At 33.2% G+C, this 12,701-nt stretch overlaps 1 protein-coding gene across 2 annotated transcripts in view; it reads left to right on the top strand.

Moving 5' to 3' along the window:
* The window catches only part of LOC118186834 (uncharacterized), a 71,272-nt gene that overhangs the window by 42,701 nt on the left and 15,870 nt on the right, over positions 1 to 12,701 (top strand). For both annotated transcript variants that reach the window (XM_035356995.2, XM_035356994.2), the window contains 2 exons: positions 8,114 to 8,908; positions 9,252 to 9,337. In XM_035356995.2, coding sequence (XP_035212886.1) covers positions 8,114 to 8,908; positions 9,252 to 9,337 — 881 coding nt within the window. The remainder of the gene's footprint in view (positions 1 to 8,113; positions 8,909 to 9,251; positions 9,338 to 12,701) is intronic.

Consider the following 12,701-nt stretch of genomic DNA (forward strand, 5'->3'; position numbering starts at 1 on the left):
AAAAGTTGATACTAGACAGTTTCCCTTAAAACTTACTCTACGAAGACATCCCTCCCCACAGGCAGATAGCCCTCGTGTTGTTAGTCTTAAGCAATAAACCTAACCTAAACTAACCTTGTAACACAAAATTAACAATGTCAAAATACTTCAGTAACTGGCCAGGTGGCTCACTATTTGAACAGTTTAAAGAGAAATAATCCAGAAGCAGTTCTCTCCTCAAAAATAATAAAATACTTATTTTATAACAAAATATTAAATACGTGGTTATTTAGTGTAATTATAACTATTATTTAGTAAAATTACAGTCAGTGTCAAAAGTATTCATACACTAGTCAAAGAATTTGAAAAACCCTTATTATTTGCAAGGAAAATGATATATGATGAGTATTTAATGTTATTTTCATGTGCTGGAAGTATTACATAATGAGTGGCAAAAAAATAAGTTATTTTTATTATTTCCTCTTAACATAGGAAAACAAATATCGATTCTAATAGAAGACATCAAAAATGTTCATACACTAGATTCAGCACAATTAATTACGCTTAACTTTTTTATCTTCAATTTAATTAACATTCAGTCGGATAACCTTTATCTTTCTTGACTGCTGTAAATCTTCTGGGAATAAAATTAAATGCTGGTGTAATTTCGTCCCATATCTCTTGTAAAGATTTTTATCAGTTGCATCTCATTAGAAATTCGATGAATTTTTTATTTTAATAACTAGATTTTATAATTTTTATATTTTCCCCTGCAAATATGCTCATATATATCCTATAACATTTGTATCTGGTGACTGAGGGGGTCTATTTAATTGGTCGCCGCTTTTTCGGATGGCACAGACTATTCTTTCACCATCGATGGGGAACAGCTGATATACTTTACACTCTGTAATCGATTACGAAGCATAATCGACCCTCGATGCTTCGTTTGCGTTTTATGCGGAATTGTGATAAGGTAGAAAATATTGCAAAAAAGAAAAAGGCTTACCTTCATATTTAATTTTTTTCTTGTTACATACGAGACTGGACGCAATGCGAATAAATCTCTATGATGCAGTCAATCATTTCATTAGTATTCAAGTATTCGAATTAATTCATAGAAAAAACTTTACAAAAGTCTTATTAAACAGAAACTATGTTTCACTGTTTCAAAAGTGTTGTCGTTCGTTATTTTATGTGTTGAACGTTTTCGCAGATATCATTGAATTTGCTTTCCCGCCGTATATCTGATAGCTGCTTCAACGTTAAACTGAATTTTAAAACTGGTTCAAAGAACTGCTTATCTCTTTTGTGAAGAAGCGAAGAATGGATATTTAGTAAAAGATATGAATGAAAATTCTTAAATTGACAATTTTGTGACATGACTGTGACAAATAAAATTACAGTCGTCTAAAATTTAGAAGTGAAAAAAACACAGCAATATCGGTGAAATTAGAGGCCTTTTTTAATGAATGGAGATATAAGTAGCTCTTTTAATAGTGGTTTTAACTTCAGAAGAACTTTAGAGGGTACTATAATATGAGGGTTCTATAAGAAATCATGCAATTCCATCAGCGCAAGCATTTTTATTCATAACAACTTAACCACTATTAACTTGGCGGATAATAATAGCATTTGGATCACAGTAAATTTCATACAAGGCTGTCTTCAGTTTTAGATTAAGATTATAACACATAATTTACTGAATGATTTTTTTTAATTGAAGTTAACTTCAATGGCGTTTAATAAGCCGACCAGAGGCCGAGCGGTAAAAGCAGCTGAACACTGGTAGTTCGGTCCCCGACCCGGCGAAGAAATTGGCTACGTGGGCGTTTTTCATAGTTTTCCTAATGTGCAACTTGGGATACTAGCCAATTTCTCTTAAAATTTTCTTCATCGAACGTCCTTCTCATTCCGTGTAGTGCCATCAAATCACGGAGCAAATCAAATCACAAATTTAAAAAAATTAATATTAATAAAAATAGCTTTAATTGCTTTGCCACCTAGACGGGTTTTTACTCGTACAGCCCGATTTTCGAATAATCTGCCAACTGCTGTATTTATCAAAGATTTATGTCAGAAATTTACTCACATAGGAAGTTAAAATTAACTATAAATCATGGCATGCTATAAATATTATGTTATTGCATATAATATCCATAAATAAACACTTTCATAAATAATTTGTTTTAATCACTCCTTATATTTAGAAAGTTACTCACTATAAGTCAGGAATTACAGTAAAACCCAGCTTAGTCGAAATCCATCTAACGGGAATAATGTGGATAAACAGAACTGACAATCGTGTCCAACACTTTTTTCCGCCGAAAACTTTGCTTTATATGTATAAATCGTAAACTCTGAAGTTAATCTTTTCAGGAGATACTTTGATTTGACAGATTATTTCAATTCGAATTGGCGTTGTATTAAACAACGTAGAATTTGCTAAGCTTAAAAAAATACATCAAAGACTTAAAACATTTTTAAATACTCTATTTAAAAATATTTCATGTAACATCTGAAGTGGACTTTGATAGTCTTCGAGGAAATTTAGTAGTGAATCAGTAGTGAATCACTGAAGTTGACGATATACTGAACTCCCACGTATGTGAATTAAGTCTGTTGAGATGTATCCTCTCATCACCGCACTGAAATTTCTCTAGCTTATCCTAGGAAAAAAAAAAAGGAATAGATTTGATTTTTTGGAAGAAATTCAGAGCTTATTTACAGTGAATCTCACTGCCAAGCTTGGGATGAAATGAATTTAATTCTAATATTTCTATCGTAAAACAGGAATGGCTTGCCGAGACTTAGTCAAAAATATCAAGTCTCTGAAGTTATTTTTCGTGTTCAAGAATTTCCAAAAACAGATGAAGGAAATAGAAGATGGGGACTGAAAAAATAAGATAATAAATGGTGTAGGATTTTATTAGACTAAAGCTGTCTCAATAAAAGCCCACAGAAGGCATAAAGATGAAATAACTACGTTAACCATGATGAAACACTAAAATTTTTACATGAAATTTAGACCACGCCGATGAATATACTGAGCTTAAATTTAATGCTCTGCAGAGCTTTGCACAGAACTGCTGTATTGTTTCAACAACATAATTCTAAAGGAAGAAATATAGCAGACGTTCTCATAAAGAAATATTGAAAATATACGTATGGCCGGCGATATGCTTTCTGCCGTCTGGCGCCTATAGAACATTCCCGCCCCTAAATTTTGGGAATCTGAATATAATAATCTGAATTTATATGCCAATGAATCTGTCTTCCGCCCTTCTAAATATACATATTATTTAATTTATTATTTAATTTCATTCTATAGATATTTATATTATACATTTGTATTAAACGAAATTTATATCATTACAAATTTTTCTATTTTAATCCTTTTCCGAATATTTGTTAATAAACATACAATTAATAACGAAAATTCATGCGGTTGATTATTGTTAGAGAAGCGTCTACTGACTCTTTTTGGCCCAGGCTTTCAGGCCTGGACACATATGATGATAAGGAGAGGAATATATAGTAGATAGTTTTAGATTTTTAATTATTTAATAAGGTTTATTAGTTCGCTAATTTAAAAAGCAAACTTTTGTTTGTCCACCTCTCAAATCAAAAAGAATTCATTTAATAAATTGAAAGTTGCTTTTGTCATCATGTATTTTAAAATTTTAATTTATATATCGTTTGAACAATTTCTTAATGAAATTTTCGTAAATTTTTGCTGCATATATTTCACATATATTTCATTTTTTCACATCTATTTTTTTTTTTTTTTTGACAGAAATTTAATCTGTTGCATGTTTTAAATCACAATTTATTTTTCTAGTATGCATTTAAGAATTTTATTGCTGTGTATATCTACTTATTTATTTTAGTTAATTGATTTTTTACGCATTTAAAGATAGGTGGCATTAAAGTTTAATGATTTTCCTGACATACATTTTTTTACTTCAACGATTTGTCTTGCGAACGTTAAACGACTCTTTTACACCACATGATCCAAAAATAACAGGAAAAGCAAAAATTCAGTAATTCGAAAAATACAGGTAGCAACACAATATAGTTTCCATTAAAATACACAGAAAAACATGGGAATTAGTTTTTAACAATGAACGATTTTATTGTCAGAATAGTTAGACTTTTCAACAAGAGGCAGTGCTGCAGACATATTCACAAAGCCTACAGACCATGTCTTCTACGGTCTGTTCTCATTGGATGAAACATCTGCTTGGCAGTCATATTTGGAATGGCGGGTTATCGCCTTGTAGGCACGGTAATTAATGGCAAACAAACCTTGTGGGCTTTCAATACAGCGAGGAGAAACAGCGTTTATTTCATTCAATATTTTTTTTTTTTTAAATTTTATGAATGAAAGTTAAGGGGAATTGTGTGAAATATATTTTAAATAACATACTGATCTTATTAATAGTATATCTATATTTGAATTTAAACTGTTAAAAGTACGATATTATTTTGCAAGAAAAAGTGTTTACATAGAAATGGTATATGGACTTTTTCGTCATTTCTGTTACAAAGAGTCTGTTGTATAAATTTCCATAGCGCGTTAATTTATACAAATAAAGAAATATTAAAAAGATAAACCAAATGAAAACATTCAACAAACATTTAAGGGCGTCGTATTCTTATTACCTAAATTATGAGCAAGTATAACTAAAATTATGTTTTATTCCATCATGCGCTATTTCTGTTGAAACGCTTTTCGGGATCTTGGATCGTAATCTTGCTACTGGTACCTACTACAAAGAGTACAAAACCAGTAAATAAAAATAAGAAAAATTAGCATTAACAGAAATTGAGAAATTAAAGGTGTTAAATTTTTAACACGGCACCCGAAGGCGAAAAGGCCAATAATGACAAAGTCAATAAAGTGAGGATAAAAATAAATCCGTGCAGGGCCAGAGTTTGTAAAACTTATGAGCAAGGACAGAACCGGCGATCTAGAACGTCGAGAATTTCTACTGCGCTCGTTACCCCTGAGCTGCGGTTTCTCCGCTGGCTTTCACACACTTTCCGTTACACTACGCTCATATACAAAGAGTAAAGGCGATGAAGCAAAAGTCGCCAATCACAAGATTCTGTAACCCTACGTTTCCTATTTTAACCAATCGCAGCAAAGAGTAGAAGAAACGGGCTGTAGGCTTTGTGAATATGCGTGCTGCAGCCGTGCCAAAAGTTCGTACTACTGACCATGATAGGTTGATCAGGCATACAATAATTGCGGTTTTAATCTGTATATTGTGATGTTCTTGGCCATTGACAATTAAATATGAAGCAAATGCAGAGCACTGCCGATAAACGACGAGAGAATTATAGCTGATGGAGCTGGTAGCGGAAATTTGTAGGCAGAAATGAGTGCTAAACTGAACTTTGGCACTTATGTGGCAGTGAGCATCAGGAAATTATGGACATATACACCCTGATATACACAATAATAAGGACTTGGAATAACAGAAGTAGCTTTGAAAAAAAAATTGAATACAAACTTAGGTGCAAAATATTAAAATGGATGCAAACTTAGAGATTGGAATAATATGTCGAGTTGAATTTTTCAAACACAGTAGGGAAAAGAAAGTACACAGCACTTAAGAATGCTAAATCTTCTTCTTCTGACCTATGGAATACCGACCCAGCGTGCAGAGCCACTACACCAAGAAGGCACAATGCTAAATCATTCTTGAATATAAAAATGCAATCATGCAAATACTATATGCACAGTCACAGTTTATTGCCTAATAAGCAGTATTCTGATGGATGGTTCGATGTCGTTTGAGCGTATTTGTCGACCGTTGGATCGTAATCTGCCAGTTCTTAGGGTAAACTTTTAATTCATAATCTGCGTAAAAAATATGAGAAGTTGTCAGAATAAAGTCTTGAGTACGTTGTACCGTTTGATCTTCATAAATTGGCTCGTTCCTTAAAAACGGCGAATAGTCTCTAATCGTTCTCAGAATCCTATTCTGAAAGAAAAGAATTTTCTTTCTATAGGTTTTTAATGCAGTTGCCCATACAGGAGAGCGTGAAAACGTTCTAGATGGATTAAAGCCAGATAAAGTATCCTTTTCACTTTTAAGAGAAACCCTGATTTTCACCTTATAATACTGTCAGTTGCCACAAAGGCAGCATTAGCTCGGTTTAAAAAAAATGTGATCAACTTGTTCTTTGAAGTTTAATTGACTGTCTAAAATGGCCCCAGGGTACTTCTTAAAATCCAGACCTGAAAGGTTTTGGTTATTGATCCGTATAACTAAGGCTGACAGCTTGTTTTTTTTTTTTTTTTTTTTTTTTTTTTTTTTTTTTTTTTTTAATATATCTTCTAAAAAAGGATGACATGGCATCTACTAGCGTTAAGCTTAAATTTCCATAGATCACATGAGCGAGCGACAATATTTAAGCTGAGTTACAAATTATCAGTACCATACTGCCGTTTCCCTGATTTTGGTGTGCTGCTGAACGCTTCCAGCATGTCATTTACATCGATATTAAAGAAGTTCATAGAGTTCATAAAGAAGTTCATCATAGAGTGGCGTGGAATATTTTGCTTCACAACCAGTATTAAAAAGGGCGTAAATATACTCTTTCGCCCTTTTCTCTTAGAGCTATAGATGGCACCAGACGCGTGACGACTCTAGCTAATACAGAGACAAAGGGCCTCTTCTCTGCTTTTCACCATACAAGAGCTCCTGCGAGGAAGAGTTTCATATACCATTCATTCTAAAACTTCGTAAGGAACTCTGTAATTGCTCTGAGAGCTGCTAGTTAGGCAGCAGAGCCCCAGAATAACACTGCAGTATCTTTCGCACAAATGCGGCAGCTATGTACATTTGCACTTCCATTAGTGAAAAATACCTCCTCATCAGTCCATGGAATATCTGCCAGCCAGTCCGCATTATTTTCTATTTGTTGAAAAGCCTCTCGACGTTTCTCGAAATCAGTTGATTTCAGTTCTTCACATGTTGGACTTTATAAGGGTGATGATCCTGGGTGATCGTCACAGAGCTCCATACGGAACTGCTACAGCGCCACCTATTGCAGAAAATATGACTATTTTGCATTAAAAGTTTTGAAAATCCCTTTGTTTTTTTTTGCATTTTTGAAAAAACTGTATCTTGCCACCGTCTATATTTTTCGAATTAATGAATTTTTATTTTTATTCTTACTTTTGGATCACTTTTGAATTTAATTCATTTATCCAGCGAATTTTGTTTTCTTTTAAAATTGATCTGGAAACATTTAATGGTCGCGTTTAAGTGGAATAATTTTTTTTTTTTTTTTGTCCTAAATTTAAATTTCCTTTCATCTTTTGAAACGAACTCCATAAATAGTTCATTATTATGTTACTTGAGTGGCTTGGAAAAATTTGTGAAAAGCTTACATAACGCTGTGCATATTTCTTTTGCTACAAATATCTGGGATTTTTAAGATACTACTTTTTGCGTGAAGTAATGATGCCACGAAGTAAGTGACAAATATTTTTATATATGTATTCTCTTAAGCTATTTTTTTACTCATAAGTGACTAGAGATCATGCGGTAGTGCTACTTTAAAGCACCAGTTCGTAATACCACTCAATCTCAGCGCAGATTCGAGATACAGGCAATAAACATCTCTTTGATTAAATTTACCAACTAATTAAAAATCTAAAAATATCTACTTTTTCTTCCCTCGCTTACCTATCAGCTGTGGCAGTCCTTTTGCCTGCGGCTTGTTGCTCGCTTATATGTGGTACTGATGAATATTTTCATTTTTCACACACTCATGTACTTGATAAAGCTTCAAGAGTTTTCGATTTTCGCTACTTGGTTTCTGATGAATTTAATCTGGAAGAAACAAGAGTGATCCGAAAAAATATTCAGTCAGCACATTAAAAATAATAATGGGGATAAAACTAAATGAAGCTTTTTTATTGTTTATCAGAATCAGTTTGATTTAACGAATTACTAAAATTAGCTTTTTTTAGAACATTAAGCATTTTATTAATAAGAATATACTTCGTTAATATTGTATACATTTATTATTATATTTAAAATTATTTTTGCAAAGTTTGTATTCGCTTAAAATTTATTCTGATTGTTTGATATTCATTATCTTGTACGTTTAGGTTACAGCTTTGTCGCTCCAACGACCGATTCGAAAGGCTGGTTTCGCCCATCTGGTATTCCATCCGTATTAGTTACGATTACCAATTTTCCTGCAAAGTTTTCCAGCACACGTCGGCCTCAGACAACGCAAAGAACTACAAAATACCCATTTACGCAAGCTTCCTGGAAACCGAGACCTCCAACTACTAAAAAACCAAGCGAAAAGCCACAGATTTTTACTTTCACTAATTACCATCAAACACAACCCTCTTATGTTGTATCAGTGCTTACAACCCAATCTTCAAATTTCCATGTGCCAAATACTACAACAGTAAAATCTACTCTGCCGAACAGTTCCGAACTATATGTCGATACTTCTACTAAACCTTCAATTTCCAACTCATTTTCCTCTACTTCACAAAAGCCTACAACGGTTTACCCATTATCAACCACATCGAAGTTCACAACTGAACCAAAGTTACCTCTCTCGACCATTTTTAAACCCAATATTCAGTTTAATCATACGAGCTCTACTCAGTACTTTTGGTTTACACCTGAAAGCCATAAGAATACCACAACGAAAGCCCCCCCTCCTTCTGGGTTAGTAACGCAGTGGTTAAACAGTTCCTTTACAGAAGGAAGTTCACTAGATCAAGAAATAAGTTTCCGACCGCCAGTTAGGCCAGTACCGAGTTTTAAACCGACAAAGGAACCAGTAGAAATAATCACTCTGAAGCCCTGGAACCCATTCTTTGAGTTTTCATCAGAGCAATTAACCACAGCCGCATCCTCTAAAACAACGACTCCATTACCAAGTAAGAAAAATTTTTTTTTATTTTCATTTTCATGAGTTAAAATGATAATAACATGGATAACTTTTAATTAATTTAACTAATAATATATGTATGAATTTGCTTTTTCGTTTACTAATTTTTTATTAATGTTGGTGAGAAAAACTGAGGGATGTAAACTTGCATAAAAAGGATAATTATAAAATTAGCAAAACTCAGTATTTAAAACTCGGAGGCTAAAATTTTGGTAATATGGAATTTCTTTTCAGCACATTGTAAATTAATTTATATTGATGCTTTCGTGCCAGCTTATGTACGCCCACTGAAACAAATTGATATAGTGATGTAAACTATGTGTTATTTTTAGTTACTCCTTGTGGAATACAAAATCCTCATCCGCAAAAGAAAGTTGTTGGAGGAAAAAATTCTGCTTTTGGATCTTGGCCTTGGCAGGTAATTGTTTTGTGTGCAATTATCTTTCTTTTCATGTTCTTTAATTTTCTTTTGTTATTATGCAAAAATGCAAGAATCTACTCAAGAGTAAACCTAAATTTTTACTACACAATCCTGTATAGTCTGGAGAAGAATAAATATCCCTAGAAGACTAGTTTAAAAATACTTTATATAAAAAAAAGTTAAATAAATAAAATAAACTACAATTAATGCAATTCCATTGTCACAATCCTTGCCTTTCCTGCCATTATTTTTATACATGCTTAAATTTGATCAGGATTTTAGAAAAATAGAATGTAAAATTCTGTTCGGCATCAAGTGATCGTTGTGCTAATTCGCTTCATAGTCCCTCATTATAAACATGGAGATAAAGGAGAGAAATTTTACGCACTCCTATTCAAGGCACATTTAATGTAACAATGAGTCCGTGTAACACATGAGTGCTTCTAACTAATACTTTTAATATTAATAATATATCTGATGCATGAAATAAATCTAAGACGGCTCAACCAAAAGGTGAGTGGTTATCATCTAACTACTAGGACATCCCCTTTCTCAACTTCGTGAAGACCGATCATGCTAGAGCATTTACTCAGGTAGATCAAAAAACAAAAAAGATTACAAGTATCAGCATTTAAAAAGTAATTATTGTGGAGGGAATACTTTATCCCCAGGGTGTAGGCAGATGGCACTAGTTGTCTAGCAGCGGTTGTGCGGATAGGCAAAGTAAGTCTGCAGACGCGTCAGAGCGATTGAAATGGCAAGTAGTTTAGAAAAGTGATCTCTTTGAGATGCGATCCGTGATTCGTTGCCCGTTTCAAGTATCTGGAGGGTGGCCATAACTGCCCATCGGTAATGTGCCTCTTAGATAAGGTTACATGAAAGCATCTGACGCAAGCGCCCTAGCACGTTGAGTGATGGTGTCCTCCTCCTGCATCCTCCTCAAGTTTAAGTGGAAAATCTGAAGTCACCACCCCCCATATAAGCCTAGGTTTAGAATCCAGTGACTATTTTCTTTTTCCTACGTTGAAGGAACAGTTATCAGGAATGAGGTTCTCTTTAGACAGTGATGTGAAAACAGTCACTCAGAACGGGCTGAATGGGCAGGGATATGATTTCTATAAAGCCGGGTTAAATTAGTTGGTCCTGCGTTCAGATAAATGCTTAAATAGATTTGATGACTGCGTGGGAAAATGATAGGCAAGTACGCCTCTTAATTCCCTTCCGTATTTTCTGGCTATTGTTAATAAATAATTTTTATTACCCTTGTAATCTATTTTTTGGGTCCACCCTCATATCTATAAAATTTTTCTAACCAATTTTTCTGTTTAATTCAATCACTCAGGTGTTTCCTCTAAGTTCGCGATAAGAAGCCATCTTCTGAGCAGCCCAAGCATAAATAAGGCTGGATTAGGTTACCTAAATATGGCAAAACACACAAGAGTTATCTACCTAAAGGGAAGGGATGCCTTCGTGGAAAAATTTTTAAGGCAAATTGATTCGCATTCACGTTTGCATGGGAAAAGCTACGAAAACCAACCATACAGCCAGCCTGTTTGCGAGGATGGAGCCCGGGATTCGCGTAATGGCAAACCGTACAGTTGATCAATGTTAATAAATTTCGCTTACTACGCGTGCTCAGTCTTGTACCGATGGTGTGGGAGGAAATACTGGCGACTAAGGGCATAAGCAACCTACACAAGCCTGTTCCCCATGCAAGTCTTATCACTATTTACATTTGCAGTACTACGGAAATTTGTTTGTATTTAATGCATTTGCTTCTCTTTCATTTCATTTTGGTTTACTTTGTTCATAAACGTTTTATTTAATATCAGTTATTTATATTAATTTCTTTTACTTAAATTCAGTAATTTAAATTGGATTTATTCCTTAATGTTTCAAAGAATACACGAAAGGAACGTTTGATAAATAATCAATTGTTTTTATTCCTCAGAAGTATAATCAATAAACATTCAGCTAATATATCTTGTAATGTTTCCTGTTATCTTATTTTATGTATGTTATCTTCATTGTTTCCTGTGTTAATCATTCTTAAATGAAAATTTGCATAGCTTACAATTGATGTTTACACTCCACGTAAGGAAGCAACGTACAACGTAACTAAGTTTTAAAACCCCGAACTATTTACGCCCAGATAACAGAGTATCAACCATGCATCGTATTTATCTTCTTTTAAAAATTGTGCCAAAGTCGTAATTGCGCCAAATTCTCTTCTGGGCATGCGAAATTCGTTTAATATTGATCAATTGAATGTGCGGTTTGCCATTACGCGTCCGGGTCGAACCCCCAGTATTCAGCTCTCTTAACCATTGGACCATTGGTGGGGCCCAAGCATATATAAATAATACAGTGAAAGTGTCATAAGAAAAATATGCAAGTATAAAAAGTTTCCGAAATTTGTTTACAGCGAATAATTTGAACCGCTTTCTGCATTCAAGTCTGCAAAGAATAACATTGTTGAAATTTCTGAGATAATGCAAAGGAAATTATGATAGTCGAATTTTCAAGTCTTAAGGTTGATTAAGCCTGTTTCGATTTAAGTTTTCAAGCGTAAGCTAGTTTCTTTAGTGATATACAGGTTTTACTTTTTTTATTAATATTTGTTTCGTCCATTTAATTTTATGGTACTCTTCTGTTATTAGGTACGGATTCAGAATTAGGTGTACGTATGCACACGTGTATGGATGAATGTGAATATATGAATGTGCACAGACACATAGCTACATGTATATATATATACATATACGTATATATATATATATATATATATTTAACAAACATTCTCTATTTGTAAAAAGCAAATTTTAAGTTAATTACATTTTCAATGAAAATGAATTACAAATATATAATTTTAATTATTGCTGTGAACTAATCTACAATATCATTTAAATTCAAAGAGCATATGTAAATCAAGTGCAAGTATCAAAATCTATGAATAAATATAAATTCCAATAAAGTTTTAATCCTAAAAATTTATAAAAATGCATAAGTGAATAATTGTTGAGAAGCAGGAGACAGACTTATCAAGGAGAAGCTGCCTCCAAACCTAACTTCAATTATTCAATTCGTGTTTCGTCATCCAGTGGCGCAGGACAATTATTTAAATTTAATTTTATTTTATTCTTTTGAACCATATATATACTATTTAGGAAATAAATTATTATTAACTAACTTTGCAGCAATTGCGCAAGTAGTAATAACTTGTTTTCGCACTAAATGGATTTAACATCATACAACATTTTATATATATATATACATACATACATGCATATATACATACATTTCTGGGCCCGGTCACGATAACAGAACAACAGTACCAATTTTATTCCCAACATTTAAGAGC

Source organism: Stegodyphus dumicola, chromosome X1 (assembly GCF_044657685.1).
Source record: "Stegodyphus dumicola isolate Sdum_Otavi_A_Nest chromosome X1, ASM4465768v1".
Classification (NCBI taxonomy): domain Eukaryota; kingdom Metazoa; phylum Arthropoda; class Arachnida; order Araneae; family Eresidae; genus Stegodyphus; species Stegodyphus dumicola.